This window comes from Sus scrofa, chromosome 9 (genome assembly GCF_054392235.1).
Source record: "Sus scrofa isolate SSC_HxYL_T2T_F1_AM1 chromosome 9, Sscrofa_HxYL_maternal_Yorkshire_Landrace_v2.0, whole genome shotgun sequence".
Taxonomy (NCBI): Eukaryota; Metazoa; Chordata; class Mammalia; order Artiodactyla; family Suidae; genus Sus; species Sus scrofa.
Window position 1 is genome coordinate 12,625,760 of NC_139391.1, and position 24,838 is coordinate 12,650,597.

Sequence of the window (24,838 nt, forward strand, 5' to 3'; positions counted from 1 at the left end):
AGTTCAAATGCTGGCTCTCCCACTTCTTGCCTGTGTGACTCTGGGAGGGTTACTCAACCCCTCTGTGCCTCAGCTTCCTAAAATGTAGTATAATTAAGCCCATCTTACAGGGTTGTTGTGAGGATTGAATTAGGTGAAAGGAGCTAGTACATGTAAGGTGCCTAGACTAGTGCCATGGGAGTTCTTATCCCCATAGTTACCCCTATTTTCATTTCTTATGGTTCTACCTCTTCCCAGTACTGTCTACTGAGTGTGAAAACAACGGTACGAGTGCCATTTTCCTGAGTACCTTCTGTGTGGCAGCTTCATGCTCAGGGTGTACAGGTGTCACCTTGTGGGAGTCAGATGGGCTAACACACAAAAGGTAGATGGAGCAAGGTCGGGTGCAGAGCGAATACGACATAGATGTTAGCTCATAGTGATTGTTGTCTCTCTTAATCCCTACAACAACCCTGCGAGGTAGGTATTGTCCCCATTTTACAGGGGTAGAAACTGAGGCTAGGGAGAGTAAGTGACTTGCTCCAGGTCACAAGCAGGGGTTCGCCAGAGCCAGAGCTTCTGGCCTAAGGGCAGTGCTCCTGCCATTTGCCTGCCGCAGTCCAGGCAGAGGTGGCTGGGAAGCCCTGTTGTGCTGCTACAGCTCAGTGTGTATGGGGCGAGGGCTTGGGAGACCAAGAGGGCCTGGCTCCCCTCCTGCTGGGCTGGGAGCCCCAGTCCCTGCTGGGTGCCTGTGCTGGGCTCCTTGGCAGTTCTCCGAGGTGTTCAGTGCATCCCATGGATCCCACGCTGCCCTGTGTAGGGGTGAGTCCGTGTGGGGGGATCTCAGGTCATTATGGCTGGTCCCTGGGCTGCCCCCTCCCAGGCATTCGGGCCCCCCTGGTCCTTGTGTCACGGTCATTCCCCTCACCAGGATGATCGACTGGGTGTCCTGGCCCCTGGGGAAGAACATTGACAAGTGGATCATTGCACTGCTGAAGGGCCTGGCGGCTGTTAAGAAGTTCAGCATCTTGATCGAGGTTTCACTCGCCAAAATCGAGAAGGTTGGTGGGCTCCTCTCCTAGCCTCAGCTTCTGGCCTTTCCTGCTAGTCTCCTTTCAGGGGCAGTGCTGGTCTGGGAGGCAGACCACTGGGGCTCCCACCCAAGCACATTGTGACCTGGGACAATTCACCGCCCCTCTCTGGGCCTCAGGTTTCCCCCATTCATTCCAATGACTCGTCAGTCACTGGTGTGTGTCTCTCAGTTTTGGTCCATCTAGCCATCCAGTGTCTGTCATTTTGTCCATTTTACCACTTGTCCGTCCATCCAGGTCTGGGAGCACCTCTGTCTTCGTGCTCCTGCATGGATCTGCTGCTTTAACTCCAGTGTCTCTGGCCCTCTTTCAGGCCCAGGGCTGCACTTGGCCTTGCGCAGCCCAGGCCTGTGGGGCTCCTGACCAGGAACTTTCTTCCAGGTTTTCTCCAAGCTGCTGTACCCTATTGTCCGGGGAGCTGCCTTGTCTGTCCTCAAGTACATGCTCCTGACCTTCCAGCACTCCCATGAGGCCTTCCACCTGGTAAGGGCCCCTGCGTGCCGCCCTGAGGATAGGGGGCCCTGCGTCCCCTACTGATCTGGCTGCAGGCCAGACATGCTGTCCTTGGGGTTTCAGGGGTCAGAGCTTGAAGTCCTGAATGTTAGGACTGGAGGAGACTTGGGACCCCACTTTACAGATAGGAAACTGAGGCCAGAGAGAGTGTGCGATCTCCCACGGGCCCATAGTAGAGAGACGAGCCTAGAATGATGGCAGCTAGGGTTCCTTGGGTACCAGCTGTGTAGCAGGCACAATGCAAAAAAAAAGTACGTATGTTAATTCATTTTATTCCAAGATCAGGACCACTAGGGAGGTTTTATCATTTTCTCCATTTTTCAGCCGAAGACACTACAGTTTCGGGAGGTGAGGTGGATTATCTCAGATACATAGCTCGTGAGCAGTTCAGGGAAGATTGAGGCCAGGTTGGTCTGACTCCTGACCTGTTGTCCTTCCTCTACCCTGCTGGCCACAGCACCCAGGGGACCTGGCCTTAGTTCCAGGCCCTTTCTGCTGTCCTCAGAGCCCTCGCCTGGAAGAAGCGGCCCGCAGCCACCCTCCTTTTCCTGCTTGTCCTCCCCTGACCTGTAGATGTGGCCCTGGACTCCTCTGGCCCTTGGTCAGGGCAGAAACTTCCTGCTTTCTGATTTGCACAGTGGGAAGAAGCATAAAGCCAGGGATTGGGATATGTGGGGTTGAGTCCCAGCTCTGCCATTTGCCAGATGTGGTGACCTTGGACCAGGCACTTAACTCTCAGAGCCTGGGACGGGGTAAACCCTGAGACTGATGGGAGAGGATTAGATGAGGTGACATTTGTTGAGACCTTGGGGACTAGGGACTTGACAGATATTTCTTTGTTTTTATCCTTCTCCTGGGCTCCCTTACTCCTAGTTTCTATGACCTGACTGAGAAATTATGATACAAGGCCTCCACGGGTTTGAAAGTTAACACTCGCAGCACAGGTAGCACAGAGGAAAAAAAATGGGCTTTGGGTTCAGACAGACCTGCGCAGACACCATCTTCTCCCATAAGCCATGGTGAAATCCATGGCAAAGTATATAACCTAATTTCGTCATCTATAAGATGGGGATAGTAATGTCAAGTAATGTCACTATGAGGATGAAGCGTTTGATGCATAAATGTTGGTTGCCAGTCATTCTCTGTCAGGACTGTCCACCTGCTGACTACATTGTGGTCCCAGCATCACTTCTGGGTGACAGAGTTCTGGTCACTCAGGACTTCAGCCTCTTTAGGCAGCTCAGTTGCTAATATTTTTTTTTTTCTTTTTTTCTTTTTAGGGCTGCACCCGAGGAATATGGAAGTAACTAGGTTAGGGGTCAAATTGGAGCTACAACTGCCAGCCTAAGCCATAGCAACAGTTGGCTAATTCTTTCTTTCTTTCTTTCTTTTGTCTTTTTAGGGTCACACATTACAAAACACACAAGGGAACAATCCACCATGAGTGAGAGTTGACAGAACAGATAAAACCTCTGGCATTTATTTGGATTTCCTTAGTTTTTCCACCTTTACATAAGAAAGAGTTTATGTATTTATTTTTGTCTTTGCATCTTTCCTAGGGCCACACCCGTGGCATATGGAGGTTCACAGGCTAGGGGTCTAATCAGCACTGTAGCCGCTGGCCTACACCACAGCCATAGCAATGACAGATCCAAGCCACATCTGCGACCTACACCACAGCTCACGGCAATGCCGGATCCTTAACCCACTGAGCTAAACCAGGGATGGAACCTGCAACCTCATGGTTCCTAGTGGGGTTCGTTTCCGCTGCGCCACAATGGGAACTCCAACAGCTGGCTAATTCTTAATTGTTGGGGCTCAGGCCTCTCCTCAGCTGTGAGGAAGGAATTATTGATGCCATTAAATAGATGAAGAGACTAGGGCAGAATATCCAAGGTCAAGAATTTTGTAGAGAGTCATCTGTCTGCAAGGCTCAAAGCCCCACGTAGGTAAGGGGCACAGTGCTCGGGCGGGTGAACCTCTCTGTTTCAAGGAACTCTGGGTGCTTCCAGCACTGACCACTGTCCTATCTCTCGTGCAGGTAACCCAGTGCTAACTCTGCTCTGCTCCCACAGCTCCTCCCTCATATCCCGCCAATGGTGGCCTCTCTGGTCAAGGAGGACTCCAACTCGGGGACCAGCTGCCTGGAGCAACTGGCGGAGCTGGTCCATTGCATGGTGTTCCGGTTCCCGGGCTTCCCGGATCTGTACGAACCTGTCATGGAGGCCATCAAGGTGAGTGACAGTCCCCCTGCTCCCATGACCCCCTCAGACAGTGCTACAGGTTAGTGGCAGCCCTCCAGCATCTGGTCCCTGGCTGTTGGCCATTCCCTCTGCTGGCTTATCCTGTGCTTCAGGCACACGGAGGCACCTGCCATCCTCCCAGGTGGGTCTTCCTCTCACAGTTGCTCTGAGCCTTTGCATGTGCCTGTCTCTCTAACTTAAACTCCTCTCTTGTTCTGCCTGGATAGCTCCTGCTCCTTTTAATTAAGCCTCCCTCTTAAAGGCCCTGCCTAAGTGCTGCCTCCCTCAGGGAGCCTTCCCTGATAACTCTCAGTTGGGCACCCGCACCCATGGGTTGGGACATGGCCTCTCTGAGCTTCCATGGCCCTAGTGCATCTCTCTGTCACACACTGTCCCCATCTGTCTGTGTGTCTGTCTGCTCTTAGACTGAGCACGCTAGAGCAGGGATTGTACGTGGTTGTCCACAGGACTTTTGCCCTTCTCTGTGCCAGGCCCAGGCTGAGAACGGGGGACACAGGCACAAGGCAGACCAAGTCTCCTCCTCCGAGGAACTCACACCTACCGGGGTGACTGATGGGTTTACCTGTAACTCTGATCTAAACAGCTTGTGAAATGCTTGTGAGGGTCAGCCCGTAGCGGTGAGGAGGCAGAGGAGAAAAAGATGTCCAGTTAGAGGAGGAGGCTGGAAGGAAGGAAGGGATTCTGAACCGGGCTTGCTGGGTTGCTAGGACAATAATATTTGTAGCTAGTGCCGTCCTTGACAGTGTCTTCCCATTTTGTCTTCCATTGCTCACTAGAAACCTGAGAGGCAGGTGCTGCTGTTATTTCAATTTCATAGATGATGAAAGTGAGACTGGAAGAGGTTTGGTGTCCTATGTGCTGTCACAGAGGTAGCGAGAGATGCAGCCAGGGCCTGGGGTTACTGAGCCCTTTCCCTTGCTTGATGCAGAGGGCAGATCAAGTGTGGGTGAAAGATGTCCAGGTCGGTGGTGGCCCTTTCAGAACCTCTGGTCTGACTTCCATTTCTGTAGCACAGCAGATAGACAAGCTGAAAAGTGTCTCGTGACAAAACACCTAGAAATGCTTGGTAAAAATAGAGCAAGCAGAGTTCCCGTCGTGGCGCAGACTAGGAACCATGAGGTTGCGGGTTCGGTCCCTGCCCTTGCTCAGCGGGTTAACGATCTGGCGTTGCCGTGAGCAGTGGTGTAGGTTGCAGATGCGGCTCGGATCCCGCGTTGCTGTGGCTCTGGTGTAGGCCGGTGGCTACAGCTCCGATTTGACCCCTAGCCTGGGAACCTCCATATGCCGCGGGAGTGGCCCAAGAAATAGCTAAAAAAAGACAAAAAAAAAAAAAAAAAAATAGAGCAAGCGTGGAATTCTCTGGTGGCCTAGCAGTTAAGGATCCAGCATGGTCACTGCCGTGACTTGGGTTGCTTCGGTGGCTTGAGTTTGATCCCTGGCCCCGGGAACGTCTGCATATTGTGGGCGTGGCCAAAAAATAGATGTAAAATGTCTTTTTAAGAACATAGCTGAGCTTGCAAGAAAGTGAGGGGGAATCCCCAAGGGTCAAAAAGGAAGAGAAACCCAAATTCCAGAATGATAAGTGAGAGTGATTGCTCTTCTGCCCTGAGGTTGGGAGGGAGTGAGTGAGATGGCCAAACTCAGTCCCCGAGGGCCTTGAGCTGGCGGGGACAGGCGATGAGGCTTAGGGCCTGCCCCCAGGAGGGAGTTAGACCTCAGAGGCTCATGTAAATCAGCACCCAAGAAAGGCTTTACCACTAGGGAAAGAGTGCTCTAGAAAAAAATACGCAAATTTTCCTAAATAAACATCAAGGAAATGGCTTGGTCCGCGCTCTAGATTCGGGGGAAAAAGAAGTTTGTCCTTGTTGGACTACTCTCAAGTGGGTTTAGGGTTCACAGTCTTATCTTTGAGTTCTTGGGACCTCTAAGCGCAGGCACTAACATTCGAAGTGGTCATAAATTTGTAGTAGCCAAGGGTTGCCTAGTAGAAACAGAAATGAAACCGCTGTCAAGCCACAAAGATGAAATTGTTCTAAAGATGAGTTTGTAATCCCCACATTACAAAACACACAAGGGAACAATCCACCATAAGTGAGAGTTGATAGAACAGACAAAACCTCTGGCATTTATTTGGATTTCCTTAGTTTTTCCACCTTTACATAAGAAAGAGTTTATTTATATATTTATTTTTGTCTTTGCATCTTTTCTAGGGCTGCACCCACGGCATATGGAGGTTTGTAGGCTAGGGGTCTAATCAGAGCCATAGCTGCCAGTCACAGCCACAGCAACGCCAGATCTGAGCCGTGTCTGCGACCTATACCATAGCTCACGGCAATGCCGGATCCTTAACCCACTAAGCAAGGCCAGGGATTGAAGCCGAAACCTCATGGTTCCTAGTCGGATTCATTAACCATTGCGCCACAATGGGAACTCCGAGTTTATTTTTTTTTAAACAGTCAGAGCTAACTTAGAGTAAAAGCAGCTGCCATTCTAGATTTTGAGCTCCCTGGTACTACTGGAGGCAGATGAGCAGAGGAGACAGCACCTAAACTTTTTGGAAGTGACTTTTTACTGTGGGCTTCTGATGGACAGAGACTGTGTTGTTTTGATCTCTATCTAATGTTTGAGGGAATGAACAGGGTCTGTAGTGTGAAGTGTGGTGTCATGGAGGAGAGAGCATGGCCCTGCCCTGGACACCCAGGGAAACCCAGGCTGAGTTGAGATCGAGGCTTTGTACACTAAGGGCTACGGTCTGATCCAGGGGCAGGGTGAGTCGCAAATACCTAGGCCACTAGACAGAGGAAGTTGGGACAGGTGTAGATAGTGGGGGGCCCCCACTTGTGAAGATTGTGGAAAGTCTTCTGGAGAGGGGATATAGGAGTTAGATCTTGAGGGATGGAGACTGGCAGAAGGGGGCCAGTCCAGAGTCAGGGGGAAACAAGCATGGCAGTGGAACAAGCAAGTCTGGTTCGGCTGTAACGTGTGGCGGGGCGGGGGGGGGATCAGGAAGCTCTGCGGAGCAGAGGGCGGTGGAAACGGGGCTGAGCGACCGCTTCGTCTAGCAGGTCTGGGCTTCACAAACGTTTCTTCTGAAGTACTTGACTTCAGAGGAGAGGACCTACCCCAAGCAGCCTGACGCAAGCTCAGGGTTTCTCTAAAATAGCATTTTATCTCAAAGATTCAAGTATGTACCTCATAATTATAGACATCCGTTTTAATGTATTTTTTTTAAAATTTTTTTTGTCTTTTTTTGCTATTTCTTGGGCCGCTTCCCCGGCATATGGAGGTTCCCAGGCTAGGGGTCAAATCGGAGCTGTAGCCGCTGGCCTACGCCAGAGCCACAGCAACTCGGGATCCGAGCCGCATCTGCGACCTACACCACAGCTTATGGCAACGCCGGATCGTTAACCCACTGAGCAAGGGCAGGGATCGAACCCGCAACCTCATGATTCCTAGTCGGATTCGCTAACCACTGCGCCACGACGGGAACTCCCAATCTGTTTTAATATAAACATTTTCTTTCATTAATATTAGAGAACATAGCTCTCGGAAGATGTGTGGCGTTTGTCCACTCCTCGGTAGAAGCCAGTTTGAGTGGCAAGGCAGCAAAGTATTTGTTGGATTTTATTATTTGTAAAATTCTTTCGCATGTGTTATATGAGTAGTACATCCTTTGTATACGGGCTCCTTTTGAAATTCTGGAAAGTTCTCTCACTGAGGCAGTTGTATTAAGTTATAGCAGTTTCTCTGAGAGCTGAGGTCCTTGCTGAAGGAGCCATTGTATATAAATTTTCAGTAACCTGAGGAGCTTGAAAGTTAAGTTTTTGTTTTATTCTCCTAAGAGTGCAACGTTACCTTCTTTGGAGAAAATTGTATTTTTTTTTTTTCCTAGTGTGGATATTTTTGCATCTGGTGTGTGTGTTGGGCAGAGAGGTTGGTTCTGTCATTTTGTTCCTATTTGTTCATGTTGGGTGTAGGGTGGGGGTTGGATAGGGGTTAAGAGAAAGGAAAAAGAAGGGCGTGAGAAGAAAGAAGATACTGGAGTTCCTCTTGTGGCTCAGCGGTAACGAACCCGACTAGCATCCGTGAAGATGCGGGTTCGATCCCTGGCCTCACTCGGTGGGTTAAGGATCTGGTGTTGCAGTGAGAAGTGGTGAAGGTCGCAGATGCATCTCCAAGGATTTGACCCCTAGCCTGGGAACTTCCATGTGTCACAGGTGTGGCCCTAAAAAGCAAACAAAACAAAACAAAAAAACCCAAAAAACAAAACTCAACAGGATACTAAGCTCTTGTTGTCTCAGGCAGTTTCTCTATTTTTTATCACCTGTGAGAGGTGACTCACTAATCTGATATATTATCAGATTATTATTATCATCATTATTTGGCTGCAACCTGCAGTAAATGGAAATTTCCAGGCTACAGCTGTGACCTACACCACAGAGACAACACTGGATCCTTAACTTGCTGTGTCACAGTGGGAACTTTTAAATCATCTGATTGATTATTACCCTGGGAAATGAGTAAGCAGGCATGTTAAACCGCTGCTTGAGCCAGATGTTCTGCAGTGACTAGAGGATGTGTGCTGGGAGACAGAGCTTTCAGTGCTAAGCTGGTTTGAAGCTCTGGAGCCTTAGACACTTCTGGAGACTGTGCTTAGGATGTGGAAATACCAGGGCTAGAGGAATGTTGCTTAAATCTACTAAGTAACATTGCGTTCTACTTAGGTGTTTTTCTTTAAAACTTATTATTGTAACCAGTGCTTGGTAATATTCATTTAGATGTAACTGTTTAATATGAAAAAGGATAATGAGTGGGAAAGCATGCTAATCCCTGAGCCTGTGACCAAGGACCCATACCTTAGACTCCCAGGATCCTCTCCCTGTCTTGCCTGTAGGGTCAAGTTCCTGGGAGGGTGACTCATTCAAAAAAGCTGACTCTGCAAACTTTAAAGAGGGTGAAGAAAGGGGCATCATTGTGGGCAAGCTCCGTGGAAGTAATAGAGTGCCAAACTGAGAGAAGGTGGGAGCATCCTTGCTTGACAGATGAGGAAACTGAGGTCCAGAGACGGTAACTGCCTGAGCCAGAGAGGCTCAGTGACCACAGCCGGACAGCTGTGAGGACAAGAGTCAGGACCATGCTTGAGCTCTGGACACTGCTGGATTGGGCCAGTGTGGTCCCTGCTTAGAGTCGGTCACCTGCTGACCCATCTAACATATAGAAAGAGAAGGAGTTTTCGTAGAGGCTGTAAAGGAAGAATCTGTCCGGGTCTTCGGTTTTTCATCTATGCTGTGGGAATCTTACCACCTTCTTAGGGCGGTTGTGACATGGAAGGCCATGGAGAAGGCCCACATGTCAAAATGAGACCCTAGAATATGTTTGAAAGCAGGGGGCTGTTCACACACATCTCTAGAACATTTTGGGGGCAGTGTGCTTGGGCGAGTGTGCAGTCGGCTGTAATCCAAGAAGGCTTCCCAGAGGAGGTGATGTTTTTACAGCTGTACCTGCTGCCTACTGCCCTCTGGCCTGTTTCCCCCTCAGGACCTTCATGTTCCCAATGAGGATCGAATCAAGCAGCTGCTGGGGCAGGATGCCTGGACCTCGCAGAAGAGTGAGCTGGCTGGCTTCTACCCCCGGCTCATGGCCAAGTCAGACACGGGCAAGATTGGTTTAATCAATCTGGGCAACACGTGCTACGTGAACAGCATCCTTCAGGCCTTGTTCATGGCTTCTGAGTAGGTGCTGCTTTTGAATTTCTCGTCTGCCTCTGTCTGCTGCTTTCCTCGGGGCACCCTGCGGGGTGTGTGTGGTGGGGGATGGATCTTGGGGAGGGTGGATCCTGCTTTGTATTGTTGGCCTCCTTCCTGAGGTCTGTGGGTGTGGGAAGGGCAGGTGAGAGGTGCTAAAAGGCTCCAGGCCATTGCCAAGGCAGTAGGTCAAGCCTGGGTGGGAACTTGAGATGGGTATTCGGGGCTGAGCTGCAGTGGGAACGGCACCTGCTCTGGGTTGATTAACATTGTTGACTGGTCTCCAGAGTCCATGCGGATGGACGGTGTCCTTCAGAGTAGAACGTCTACTCATCTCGTATTAGATCCCCCTTTCACTGAAACAAAATCTGTGTTGTCAGTGGGTAGCTGTTCCACGTATGGCTTGCTTAATTATCACTCAAGGTTTCTGCCGCAGAACTAGCTATCTTCCCCCCCCCCCAAATTTTCTTCTGTGTTTAAAATGCCCGTAACATAAAATTTACCGTATTAGCTATTTTTAAGTATACAGTTGAGTGGTATCAAATGCATTCACATTGTTGTACAGCCAGCACACCGTCCATCCCTGTGATTCTTTTCATCTTGTAAATCTGAAGCTTTATCTGTTAAACGTGAACTTCCCTTATTCCCATTCTCCCCTCCCCCCAGCCTCTGGCAACCACCATTACACTCTCTGTCTCTATGATTTTGCCTCTAAGCACCTCATATAAGTGGGCTCATACAGTTTGTCTTCTTGTGATTGGCTTATTTCATTCATTTAAAAAAATTTTTTTTATTTAATGATTTTTATTTTTTTCCACTATAGCTGGTTTATAGTGTTCTGTCAGTTTTCTACTGTACAGCAAGGTGTCCCAGTCACACATACACATACACATCCCTTTTTCTCACATTATCGTGCTCCATCATAAGTGACTAGAGTTCCCAGTGCCATACAGCAGGATCTCACTGCTTATCCATTCCAAAGGCAATAGTTTGCATGTATTAACCCCAAATTCCCAGTCCATCCTATTCCCTCCCCTTCCCCCTTGGTAACCACAAGTCTATTCTCCAAGTCCATGATTTTCTTTTCTGTGGAAAAGTTCATTTGTGCCATATATTAAATTCCAGATATAAGTGATATCATATGGTATTTGTCTTTCTCTTTCTGACTCCACTTAGTATGAGAGTCTCTAGTTCCAGCCCCGTTGCTGCAAATGGCATTATTTTTCTTTTTTATGGCTGAGTAGTATTTCATTGTGTATATGTGCCACATCTTCTTAATTCATTCATCCGTTGATGGACATTTAGGTTGTTTCCATGTCTTGGCTTTTGTAAAGAGTGCTGCAGTGAATATACAGGTGCATTTGTCTTATTCAGGGAAAGTTTTGTCCTGATATATGCCCAAGGTGGAATTGCTGGGTCATATGGTAGTTCTATATTTAGTTTTCTAAGGTACCTCTATACCATTTTCCATAGTTGTACCAATTTACATTCCCAGCAACAGTGCAGGAGGGTTCCCTTTTCTCCACACCCTCTCCAGCATTTGTTTTTTGTGGATTTATTAATGATGGCTATTCTGACTGGCATGAGGTGGTACCTCGTAGTAGTTTTGATTTGCATTTCTCTCATCATCATCAGTGATATTGAGCATTTTTTCATGTGCTTGTTGGCCATCTGTATATCTTCTTTGGAGAAATGTCTGTTCAGGTCTTTTGCCCATTTTTCAGTTGGGTTGTTTGTTTTTTTGCTGTTGAGTTGTATGAGTTGTTTGTATATTTTAGAGATTAAGCCCTTGTCATTTGCATTGCTTCAAACTATTTTCTCCCATTTTGTAAACTGTCTTTCTTCTTCTTCTTTTTTTTTTTTTTTAAATGGTTTCCTTTGCCGTGCAAGAGCTTGTCAGTTTGATTAGGTCCTATTGGTTTATTTTTGCCTTTATTTTCTGTTGCCTTGTGAGACTGACCTGAGAAGACATTTGTAAGGTTGATGTCAGAGAATATTTTGCCTATGTTCTCTTCCAGGAGCTTGATGGTGTCTTGTCTTACCTTTAAGTCTTTAAGCCATTTTGAGTTTATTTTTGTGCATGGTGTGAGGGTGTGTTCCAGTTTGATTGATTTACATGTGGCTGTCCAGTTTTTCCAGCACCATTTGCTGAAAAGACTGTCTTTTTCCCATTTTATATTCTTGCCTCCTTTGTCGAAGATTAGTTGACCGTAGGTGTCTGGGTTTTCTTCTGGGTTCTCTATTCTGTCCCGTTGGTCTGTAGGTCTCTTTTGGTACCCATATGACACTGTTTTGATGATTGTGGCTTTGTAATATTGCCTGAAGTCTGGGAGAGTTATGCCTCCTGCTTGGTTTTTGTTCCTCAGGATTGCTTTGGTCTTTTGTGGTTCCCTATAAATTTTTGGATTGTTTGTTCTAGTTCTGTGAAAAATGTCACGGGTAATTTGATAGGGACTGCACCGAATCTGTAGATTGCTTTGGGTATGGCCATTTTTATAATATTTTTCGAACCCAGGAGCATGGAATATCTTTCCATTTCTTTTAATCCTCTTTAATTTCCTTGATTAATGTTTTCTAGTTCTCAGCATGTAAGTCTTTCACCTCCTTGGTCAGGTTTATTCCCAGGTTCTTGATTTTTTTTTTTTTTTTTTTTGGGTGCAATCTTTAAAGGTATTGTGTTTCTGTATTCCTTTACTTTTTTTTCTTTTTAGGGCCACACCTGTGGCATATGGAGGTTCCCACACTAGGGGTCCAATCGGAGCTACAGCTGCTGGCCTACACCACAGCCATAGCAACACGTCTGTGACCTACACGACAGCTCATGGCAATGCCAGATCCTTAACCCACTGAGCAAGGCCAGGGATCCAACCCTCAACCTCATGGTTCCTAGTTGGATTTGTTTCCCCTGTGCCACTATGGGAATTCCTGTATTCCTTTTCTAATATTTTATTGTTAGTATACAGAAATGCGACTGATAACTGAATGTTGATCTTATATCCTGCTACTTTGCTGAATTTGTTGATTAGTTCAAGTAGTTTTTGGGTTGAGTCCTTAGGGTTTTCTATATATAGTATCATGTTATCGGCATACAGTGACAATTTTACCTCTTCTCTTCCAGTTTGGATACCTTTTACTTCTTTTGTTTGTATGACTGCTGTGGCTCATACCTCCAATACTATGTTTAATAACTGGTGAGAGTGGGCATCCTTGTCGTTGGTAAGAGTTTTTACCATGAATGGATGCTGGACTTTGTCACATGTTTTTTTCTGCATCTATTGAGATGATCATGTGGTTTTTTACTTTCCTTTGTTAATGTGGTGTATGACATTGATTGATTTATGTATGTTGAACCATCCTTGTGAACCTGGGATGAATCGCACTTGGTCGTGGTGTATGATCTTTTTTATATGTTGTTGGATTTGGTTGGCTAAAATTTTGTTGAGAATTTTTGGGTCTATATTCATCAAAGATATTGGCCTACAGTTTTCTTTTATGGTAGCATCTTTGTCTGGCTTTGGTGTTTGGGGAGTACAAACATCTCTTTGAGCCCCTGCTTTTGGTTCTTTTGGATATATACCCAGAAGTGGAATTTCTGGGTCTTATGGTAGTTGTATTTTTTTTTTTTTTTTTTTTTTTTGGCTTTCTGCCATTTCTCGGGCCACTTTCGCAGCATATGCAGGTTCCCAGGCTAGGGGTCGAATCGGAGCTGTAGCCACCGGCCTACACCAGAGCCACAGCAATGCGGGATCCGAGCCGCATCTGCAACCTGCACCACAGCTCACGGCAATGCCAGATCCTTAACCCACTGAGCAAGGTCAGGGACTGAACCCGAAACCTCATGGTTCCTAGTCGGATTCGTTAACCACTGCGCCACGACAGGAACTCCGGTAGTTGTATTTTTTAGATTTTTTGAGGAACCTCCGATTGCTTTCCACAGTGGCAGCACCAGTTTACATTCTTACCAGCGATGTGTAAGGTGTCGGATTTCTCTACATCCATTCTTGGAACACTTCCTTTCTGTTTTGTTTTGTTTCGTTTTTTTGATAGTAGCTACCCTCATGGGTATGAGGCAGTATCTCATTGTAGTTTTGTGTTTCCCTAGGGATTAGTGATGTTGAACAGCTTTTCATGTGCTTAGTGGCCATTGATACATGTTCTTTGGCAAAAGGTCTATTTAAATCCATTGCCTGCTTTTGAAGTAGGTTGTTTGTTTTTGTTGTTGGGTGTATTCTGACTGCTCACCCCTTTTCATGTACATGATTTTCAAGTGTACAGTGTAATGATTTAATATACAGCTAGTTGACCCTTGAACAACATGTGTAAATATATTGAAAAATTTTTGGAAATTTGTAACAATTTGAAAAAATTGAAAGGCCAACCATGTAGCCTAGAGATATTGAAAAAATTAAGAAAAGTTTATGTCATGAATGTATACAATATATGTAGATAAGTAAATAACATAAAAATATGTTAATTAGCTGCCTGTGTTATCAATAAGTCTTCTGGTCCACAGTGAGATATTAGCAGTTACGTTCTTGGGGAGTCAAAAATTGTATGTGGATTTTCAGCTGTACTGGGGTTCGTGCTCCTAACCTCTGCATTGTTCAAGGGTCAACCATATGTATATATTATGAAATGATCACCACAGGAACTCTACTTAGCATCCATTACCACATAGTTACAGATTTTTTTTCTTGTGATGAGAACTTATTTTACTCTCTTGGCAACTTTCAAATATACAATATAGTGTTACCAACTGTAGTAACTATGCTGTACCTTACATTATCAGGACTTAGGTATTTTATAATTGAAAGTTTGTATCTTTTGACCATCTTCACCTATTTTACCCATTCCCTACCTCTGGCACCCACCAGTCTGTTTATTTTTTTTTTAATTTTTATTTTTATATTATTTATTTTGCTTTTTAGGGCTGCACCCATGGCATATGGAGGTTCCCAAGCTAGGAGTCCAGTTGGAGCTACAGCTGCTGGCCTGCACCACAGCAACACAGGGTTCGAGCCTCACCTGTGGCCTACACCATAGCTCAGAGCAACACCAGATCCTTAACCCACTGAGCGAGGCCTGGAATCGAACCCACAACCCCGTGGTTCCTAGTCAGATTCGTTTCCACTGTGCCATGACGGGAACTTTTTGTTTTTCTAATTTTAAAGAAAATTTTTATTATAGTTGATTTACAATGTTCTGTCGGTTTCTTCTGTACAGCAAAGTGACCCAGTTACATATACATTCTTTTTCTCCCATCATGTTCCATCACAAGTGACTAGATATAGTTCCCTGTGCTGTACAGCAGGATCTCATTGCCCAGCAACTCCAAATGCAGTAGTTTGCATCTCCTAACCCCAAAGTCCTGTCCATCCCATTCCCTCCCCCTCCTCCTTGGCAACCACAAATCTGTTCTCAATGTCCCTGAGTTTGTTTCTTTTTTGTAGGTAGGTTCATTTGTGCCATTTTAGATTCCACATATAAGTGATATCATAATGGTATTTTGTTTTTTTTGTTTGCCTGATTGCTGTGGCTAGGACTTGGCAATACTATGTTGAATAAAAGCAGTGAGAGTGGGCATCCTTGTCTTGTTCTAGATTTTATCGAGAAGGCTTTCAGCTTTTCTCCATCAGGTATTATATTGGCTCTGAGTTTGTTACAAATGGCTTTCCTTATGTTAAGGTATGTTCCCTCTATACCCACTTCCCACTTTGGTAAGAGTTTTTTTTTTTGTTTGTTTTTTATCATGAATGAGTGTTGGATTTTGTCAAATGCTTTTCCCGTATCTATTGAGATAATCATGCAGTTTTTGACTTTTCTTTTGTTAATGTGGTATGTGGCGTTGATTGATTTGCATATGCTGAACCATCCTTGTGAACCTGGGATGAATCCCACCTGGTTGTGGTGTATGGATCTTTTTTATATGTTGTTGGAATTGGTTGGCTAAAATTTTGTTGAGAATTTTTGGGTCTATATTCATCAAAGATACTGGCCTATAATTTTCTTTTTTGGTAGTATCTGTGGTTTTGGCATTAGGGTGTTGGTGGCTTCAAAGAAAGTCTTCGGGAGAGTTCCTTCTTCTTCAGACTTGTGGAAAAGTTTAAGGAGGATGGGTATAATTTTCTCTTTGTATGTTTGGTAGAATTCGCCTATGAAGCCATCTGGTCCTGGACTTTTGTTTGTAGGGAGTGTTTTTATTGACATATTCATTACATATTTACATATTCCTAACCCCCGGCTGAGTGTCTCAGGCTGTGCTGTTTGGGGGCTGTGGTACCAGTGGTTTGTGCAGCTCTCTCTGCTTTGCCCTCCTCAGACTGGCTGTTGCGGTTTTCTTCAAGGCTTTTGAGGTCCCTCCATCTCAGCTGATCTCCCCGTCTGTTAGGCTCAGGTCAGTTGATTCCTGATGTAACCATCAATTAGGTCAATCAATTCCTTTTTATTTTCCTCTTTCTCTCCCTCTTTTTTTCCCCTTTTGTTCTACTCAGTTATGTAGAGGGTTTCTTGCCCTTTTTGGAGGTTTAAGGTCTTCTGCCAATGTTCAGTAGATGTTCTGTGCAAATCATTCCACATGCAGATTTTTTTTTTGGTGAGTTTGTGGGTGAAGGTACCACATCTTACTCCGCCGCCATCTTGATCCCACTCCCTCCAATTTGTTTTTTAAATTCCACGTTTGAGTGAGATCAGACATTATTTGTCTTGCTCTGTCTGACATATTTCAATTAGTGAAATGCCCTCAAGGTTGATCTAATTGTCATAAATGACAGAATTTCCTTATTTCTCATGGGTGGATAATATTCCATTGTGTATATATAAACCACATTTTCTTCATCCATTCATTGTCAGTGGACACTTAGGTCGTTCCATGTCTTGGCCAGTCTGTATAATGCTGCAGTGAACATGGAAGTGCACGTGTCTTTTCAAGTTAAATGGTTGTTTTCTTTGGATAAATACCCAGAGGTAGAATTGCTGGATCCTGTGGCAGTTCTATTTTTAATTTTTTGAGGAACCCTCCATGCTGTTTTCCATAGTGGCTGTACTCGTTTATATTCCTACCAACAGTGCATAAGGGCTCCCTTTTTTCTACATCCTCACCAACGCTTTTGTTTGTTTGTTTGATCATAGCTGTTTTGACACTGTGAGATGACATCTCATTGTGGGTTTTTTTTTTTTTGTCTTTTTAGGGCCACACCTGCAGCATATGGAGGTTCCCAGGCTAGGGGTGTAATCAGAGCTGTTGCTGCCGGCCTACAGCAGAGCCACGCAATGCCAGATCTGAGGTGCGTCTGCGACCTACACTACAGCTCTTGGCAACGCCAGATCCTTAACCCACTGAGTGAGGCCAGGGATTGAACCCGCAACCTCATGGTTCCTAGTCAGATTTGTTTCTGCTGTGCCACAGCAGGAACTCCCTCATTGTGGTTTTGATTTGCATTTCCCTGATGATTAGTGATGTTGAGCCTCTTTTCATGTACTTGTTGGCCATTTCAATATCTTCCTTGGAAAATGTGTATTCAGATCCTCTGACTAATTTTTAATTAGATTGTTTTTTTGCTTTTGAGTTGTATTGGTTCGTTATATGTTTTGGATATTAGCCCCTTATCAGATTTATTATTTGAAAATATTTTCTTTCATTCATAGGCTGCCTTTCCATTTTTTCAAAGGTTTACTTTGCTGTACAAAAGCCTTTTTGTTTGATGTAGTCCCACTTACTTATTTTGCTTTTGGTGTCAGATCCAAAAAAAAAAAAAAAAAATCCTTGCTAAGATGGATAACAAGGAGCTCATAGCCTATATCATCTTTTAGACATTAGATGGTTTCAAGTTTTATGTTCAAGTTTTTCTTCCATTTTTGAGTTGATTTTTGTGTGTGGTCCAGTTTTTGCATGTTGCTATCCAGTTTTCCCAACACCATTTATTGAAGATACTGTGGTTTCCCCCTTGTATACTCTTGGCTTCTTGTTGTATATTAATTGACTATATCTGGGTGGGTTTACTTCTGGTCATTATATTCTGTTTCATTGATCTATGTGTATGTTTTTGTGCCAATATCATACTATTTTGATTTCTGAAGCATTGTAATGTAGTTTGAAATTGGGAAGCATAATACCTTCAGCTTTGTTCTTCTTTTTCAAAACTGCTTTGCCTATTTGGCCTCTTTTGTGATTCTATACAAATTTTAGGATTGTTTTGTGAAAAAAGCCATCAGAACTTTGATAGGGCTTCTATTGAGTCTGTAGATTGCTTTGGGCAGTATGGGCATTTTAACAGTATTCTCTTAGTCAGTGAGCATGGAATATCTTTTCATTTATTGGGATCACCTTTAATTTTTTCATCATGTCTTAGAGTTTTCAGTGTACAGTTCTTTTCCTTGGTTAAATTTGATGCAGTTGTAAATAGGATTGCTTTCTTAATCTGAGAGTTAATGTTATTAGTGGACTGAAATGCAGACTTCTATGGGTTCATTTTGTGCCCTGAAACTTTACAGAATTTGTTCATCCTGTTTTGGTGGACTCTGGAATTTTCTATATGTGCAGTGTCATAGAGAAGTTTTGCTTCTTCCTTTTTGATTCTGTTGCTTTTTATTTTTCTTGTCTAATGGCTCTGACCTGGACTTCCAGTGTTAGGTTGAATAAAAGTGGCAAAAGTGAGCATCCTTACCTTGCTCTTCATCTTAGAGGAAAAACTGGTTTTTGCCATTGAGTATGCTATCGGCTATAAGCCTTGTCATATTTGTGATTATGACACTTTTTTTGAGAGTTTTTATTATGAAAGTATGTTGAATTTTGTCAAATGCTTTTTCTACATCTTTAAAGATGATCATACGATTTTTATCCCTTATTTTGTTATATGGTATACCACACTGATTGCTTTGTGGATGTTGAACAATCTTTGCATACTTGGGATAAATCCCGCTTGATGATGGTATATAATACATTTTATATATTGTTGAATTTGGTTTGCCAGCATTTGGTTGAGTATTTTTGCAGGCATGTTCATCAGCAATGTTGGCCTATCATTTTCTTGTAGTATCCTTGCTGGTAATACTGGCCTTGTGAAATGAGTTTGGAAGTACAGTTGGCCCTTCATATTCACGGGTTCTGTGTCCATGGATTCAGCCAACTGCAGATCAGTGAACAATTGGTTGAATCCACAGATGGGTAAATGAACGTGCAGGTGTGGTGGGCCAACAGTGCTGTGCCACTTGATAAGAAGAATTTGAGCCTGTGTGGATTTTGATATGGGGGTGGCGTACTAGAACCAATCCCCTGAGGATGCCATGGGACGACTATATTACTTCCCTTCTTTTGGAGAAGTTTGAGAAAGCTTGGTATTAATTCTTTAACTGTTTGTTTGAAAGAATTTGCTAGTAAAGGCATTTGGTCTTGGTTTTTTTGTGTGTTGGGAGGCTTTTGATTACTGATTCAGTCTCCTTGTTAGTAACTGGCCTGTTCAGATTTTCATTTTCTTTATGATTCATTCGTGACAGGTTGTATGGTTTCTAAGGATTTATCCATTTTCCTAGGATTTCCAACTTTTTGGCATATAATTGTTTATAGTTATACTGTTATTATCTTTAGTGATTTCTTTTTTTTTTTTTTTTTTTTGTTGTTGTTGTTGTTGCTATTTCTTGGGCCGCTCCCGCGGCATATGGAGGTTCCCAGGCTAGGGGTTGAATCGGAGCTGTAGCCACCGGCCTACGCCAGAGCCACAGCAACGCGGGATCCGAGCCGCATCTGCAACCTACACCACAGCTCACGGCAACGCCGGATCGTTCACCCACTGAGCAAGGGCAGGGACCGAACCCGCAACCTCATGGTTCCTAGTCGGATTCGTTAACCACTGCGCCAAGACGGGAACTCCATCTTTAGTGATTTCTGTGGTATCAGATGTAATGTCCCTTTCATTCTGATTTTATTTGTGTCCTCTCACATTTTCCTTGGTGAGTCAAATTAAAGGTTTGTCTGTTTTGTTTATCTTTTCACAAAACTAGCTTTTAGTTTCACCAATCTTTTCTGTTGCCTTTTTAGTCTCCGTTTCATTTATCTTCTATGATATTTATTTCCTCCCTCTAACTTTGAGCTTTAGTTTGTTCTTTTTTTCTAGTTCCTTAATGTTTAAAGTTAGGTTCTTTGAGGTCTTTCTTGTATCTTAATGTGTAGGCATTTATTGCTATGAACTTTACTCTTAGAAGCACTTGTACTGCATTCCATAATTTTCAGTATGCTGTATTTTCATTTTTAATTTTTCTCAAGGTATTTTTTTTTTTAAATCCTTTTAGGGCTGCACATGCGGCATATGGAGGTTCCTAAGCTAGGGGTCAAATCGGAGCTATAGCTGCTGGCCTATTCCACAGCCACAGCAACTCGGGATCCGAGCCATGTCTGCAACCTACACCACACCTCACAGCAACACCAGATCCTTAACCCACTGAGTGAGGCCAGGGATGGAAGCTGCGTCCTCATGGGTGCTAGTAAGATTCATTTCTGCTGAGCCACCACGGAACTCCTCTCAAGGTATTTTTGTTTTTATCTTTTGATTTCTTCTTTGACCCATTAGTTGTCCAGTAGCATGTTGTTTAATCTCCACATATTTGTAAATTTTCCAATTTTCTTCTTGTAATTGATTTCTAATTTTATACCATTGTGTTCAGAAAAGACGGTTGATAGGATTTCAGGTTTCTTAGGTTTATTAAAATTTGTTGTCTAATATATGATCGATCTAGGAGAATGTTCCATGTGTGTTTGAGTAGAATGTGTATTCTGTTGCTTTTGGCTGGAATGTTCTGTATAGTTCTTACTATATCCATCTGTTCTAATGTGTTGTTTAAGCCAAGCATTTCTGTATTGATTTTCTGTCTGGATGGTCTATCCATAGATACAAGTGGGGTATTAAAATCCTCTGTGCTTATTGTATTGCAGTCAGCTTTTCTCTTTAGGTCTCTACATATTTGTTTTAGGTACTCCTAAGTTGGGTGCATAAGTATTTACAAATATTACATCCTCTTCCTGTTTTGGCCCCTTTTTCATTATATAATTTCCTTCTTTGTCTCTTATTACAGTATTTGCCTTTAAGTCTATTTTTTTAAGTATTACTATTCAAACTTTCTTTTGGTTTACATTTGTGTGGAATACCTCTTTGTATCCCTTCATTTTCAGTCTGTGTGTGTACTTATATCTGAAGTAAGTCTTGGGAGTTCCTGCTGTGGCTCAGTGGTAATGAACCGGACTAGGATCCATGAGGATGCAGGTTCGATCCCTGGCCTCGCTCAGTGGGTTAAGGATCCAGTGTTGCTATGAGCTGTGGTGTAAGTTGCAGATATGCCTCAGATCTGGCATTGCTCAGGCTGTGGTACAGGCCAGCAGCTGCAGTTCCAATTTGACCCTTAGCCTGGTAACTTACATATGCTGCAGTGTGGCCCTAAAAAAAAAAAAAAGAGGAAAAAAATGAAGTAAGTCCTGTTTTTTAATCCTGAATGCTACTCTTGTCTTTTGATTAGAGAATTTAGTCCATTTACATTTAAAGTAATCATAGACAGGTAGGTACTTATTTCTGTCTTATTGTTTTCTAGCTATTTTGTAATTACTTTGTTCTTTGTCTCTTGCTCTTGTCCTGATTTTCTTTAGTGGCATGCTTAGATTCCTTTTTCTTTGTGTTTGTCCCATAGGTTTTTGCTATGTGGTGACCATGAGGCTTACATAAAACAACTTACATTTATCATGATTTATTCTAAGTTGGTAACTTAAATTTGAACTCATTCTAAAGCACTACGTGTTTATTCCTATCACTACATTTTATGTTTTTGATGTCACAATTTATAATTTTATCTTTTGTATCCATTAACAAGTTATTGTAGTTACAGTTGTTTTTATTACTTTTGTTTTTTAACCTCTATTATAGCTTTAAAAGTGATTAAATCATCACCTCTCCAACACTATTTTTTTTTCTGGATTTGACTATGTATTTACTTTTACCAGTGAGATTGGCACTTTCATATGTTTTACTATCACTAATTATTGCCATTTCATTTGAGCTTAAAGAAGTCACTTTAACATTTGTAAGGCTAGTCTGTTATGAACTCCTTCACCTTGTGCTTGTCTGTAAAACTATCTCTCCTTCAGTTCTGAAGGACAGCTTTGCTAAGTATACTTGGTTGGCAGGTTTTTTTTTTTTTTCTTTCTGCACTTTGAATATATCATGCAACTCTCTTCTAGTCTCTAAAATTTCTGTAGATAAATATGCTCACATTCTTATGGGGTTCCCTTGTATGTTACAAGTTGTTTTCTCCTGGCTGCTTTTGATAGTCCATCCTTTACTTTTGACCATTTAATTATTATGTGTAGATTCATATCACTTGGAAGTCTCTGAGCTTCCTGGATCTGATGTCTCTTTCCCTCTCTAGATGAGGGAAGTTTTCAGATGTTATTTTATCGAATAAGTTTTCTCCCTCTTACTGTCTTTTCCTTTGAGTCCTGTATAGTGCAAACATTAGTCTGCTTGATATTGTCTCATAAGTCCCTTAAGCTATTTTTACTCTTTTTCATTCTTTTTCCTTTTAGCTGCCTTTATTGGGTAAATTCTTATGCCCTGTCTTTAAGTTTGCTGATCTTTTTTTTTTTTTTTTTTCTTTTCTCTCTTTATAGCCACACTTGTGTCATGTGGAAGTTCCTGGGTCAGGAGTTGAATTGGGGCTGCAGCTGTGGCCAAAGCTACAGCCACAGCAACACTAGATCTGAGCTGCATCTGTGACCTATGCCTCAGTCTGTGGCAGCACTAGATCCTTAACCCAGTGAGTGAAGCCAGGGATTGAATCCACATCCTCATAGAGACAGTGTTGGGTCCTTAAGCCACAGTGGGATCTCTCTGCTGATCCTTTGTTTGCTTCATCTAGTCAGATGTCTATTATATTTTTCAGTGCAGTTACTATATTCTTCAACTCCGTGATTTTGTTGGTGCCATCTTATACTTTCAATTTGTTGAAAGTCCCACTTTTTCATGCATTGTTCTCCTTACTTAGGTGAGCATCTTGATGACCATTATTTTGAATTATCCATTTTTGAATCACTTGTCACCATTTCATCTTTTTTTAGATATGATCTTTTTCTTTCTTTTGGAACATATTCTTCATTCTCCCTGGGTCTCTGTGTTGGTTTCTATGCATTAGATAAAACAGCCCCTCTCTTAGTCTTGAAAGAGGGGTCTCATGTAGATGAACCTTTTTATTCAACCCTTTGTGATTGTCCAAGAAACCTCCTTTTTTTTTTTTTTTTTTTTTTTTTTTGTAAGTCTTTTATGTCTTGTGGGCATATGGAGGTTCCCAGGCTAGGGGTCATATTGGAGCCAGAGCCATTGGCCTACACCGCAGCCACAGCAACACCAGATCCAAGCTGCGTCTGCAACCTACACCACAGCTCATGGTAACGCCGGGTCCTTCACCCACTGAGCAAGGCCGGGGATCAAACCTGCATCCTCATGGATACTAGTCAGATTCATTTCCACTGAGCCATGATGGGAACTCCCAAGAAACCTTCTTTGTTCTTAGTGGCTCTTAATAGTTGAGCTTGAGCCAAGTGTCAGTGTCCCAAAGGGAAGGATCTCAGTCAGTAACTTGATGCAGGCTGATTGGAAGCTGGACCTACAGCAGCTTTGGAAGTACACAAATATCCCTCTTTCAGGGGAAAGCCTGGGAGATGGGAATTTCTGTCTACTCAATCTTCACTGAACTCTGGGGGGTGATAGTTAGGAAGTGTTTGCTACCATCTGGTTGAACCTGTGGACCCAAGCCCCACTGGCTACCAGAGTGAGCCATGCTGTCAGGGATGTGTCATCTGGGTGACAGCTACAAATGCTGGGGTGTCAGATGTGTGTACAAGCTCCTTTTTTGGAGAAACCAGCAACCTGGGGTGGAGCACAGGGAGAGTGTGAATGTAGTGTCCAGGGACTCCCCATTGTCTGGAGAGTATTGTGGTTGTTTAATTGGAAGCCTGCCCATCTTGCCACAGCTAAAAATTAAAGCTAAAACTTCTTTCATGGAAAGACCGCACATTTCTGCCTGATGTCTCTGCGCTGTGCCCTGATGGGTTAGCCAGTTAAGAACTGTTTCTCTGTATGTTACAGCATTGTAGGACCCATAAGCCTAAACCCTGCTGGTCTGTTAGGCATTCAAGAGGTATCCCCTGAGTGCAGCTGCAAAAATGGGGGCCCCCAGAAGTGCAAACAAACTCCTTTTTGGGAGACACCAGCAGCCTGGAGTGAGAGAGAGTGAAGTGTGGTCTTTGGAGAATATTTCAGTTGGCTGTCAGATGTGTGTGAAATTAGAAGCCTGTCCTTCAGCCTGAAGTTTTTTAAAACCGAAGCATAGTTAATTGAGAATGTTCTGTTAGTTTCTGGTGTACAGCAAAGGTGATGCAATTTTATGTATCTCTCCATGTTCTTTTTCATATTTTCCATTATGGCTTCTTACAGGACATAGAATCTAATCCCTTGGACTCTACTGTAGGTCCTTGTTGGTTACCCTGTAGTTCATATCTGCTAATCCCAAACTTCTAATTTATCCCTCCCCCTCCCCCTTCCCCGTTGGTAACCATAAGTTTGTTTTCTGTGTCTCTGAACCTGTCACTGTTTGGTAAATAAGTTCATTTGTGTCCTATTTTAGATTCCATATATAAGTGATATCATATTTGTCTTTCTTTTTCTGACTTTCTTCACTTAGTGTGGTAATCTCTAGGTCCAGTCATTTTGCAGAGGGTATTATTTCATTGTTTTTTTTAATGTCTGAGTAATATTCCATTGTGGAATACACACACACACACACACACACACACCCATCCCATATCTTCTTTGTCCATTCCTCTGTTGGTGGACATTTAGGTTGCTTCCATGTCTTGGCCATTATAAATAATGATGCTGTGAACATCGGAGGGCATGTATCTTTTGTAATTATGGTTTTCTCTGGGTATATGTCCAGGAGGGGGATTGCTGGATAATATGGTAGTTCTATATTTAGTTTTTTAAGAACCTCCGCAGGAGTTCCTGTCATGGTGCAGCGGAAACGAATATGACTAGGAACCATGCGGTTGTGGGTTTGATCCCTGGCCTCGCTCAGTGGGTTAAGGATCCAGTGTTGGTCTGAGGTATGGTGGTAGGTCACAGTTGCAACTTGGATCTGGCAAGGCTGTGGCCGGGAGCTGTAGCTCCAATTAGACCCCTTAACCCGGGATCCTCCATATGCTGCAGATGTGGTC

At 43.6% G+C, this 24,838-nt stretch overlaps 1 protein-coding gene across 6 annotated transcripts in view; it reads left to right on the top strand.

Annotated features, from left to right (window-relative positions):
• The window catches only part of USP35 (ubiquitin specific peptidase 35), a 77,471-nt gene that overhangs the window by 9,164 nt on the left and 43,469 nt on the right, over positions 1-24,838 (top strand). For all 6 annotated transcript variants that reach the window (XM_084975414.1, XM_084975417.1, XM_084975415.1 and 3 more), the window contains 4 exons: positions 911-1,040; positions 1,452-1,553; positions 3,659-3,817; positions 9,386-9,579. In XM_084975414.1, the coding sequence (XP_084831540.1) occupies positions 911-1,040; positions 1,452-1,553; positions 3,659-3,817; positions 9,386-9,579 (585 nt within the window). The remainder of the gene's footprint in view (positions 1-910; positions 1,041-1,451; positions 1,554-3,658; positions 3,818-9,385; positions 9,580-24,838) is intronic.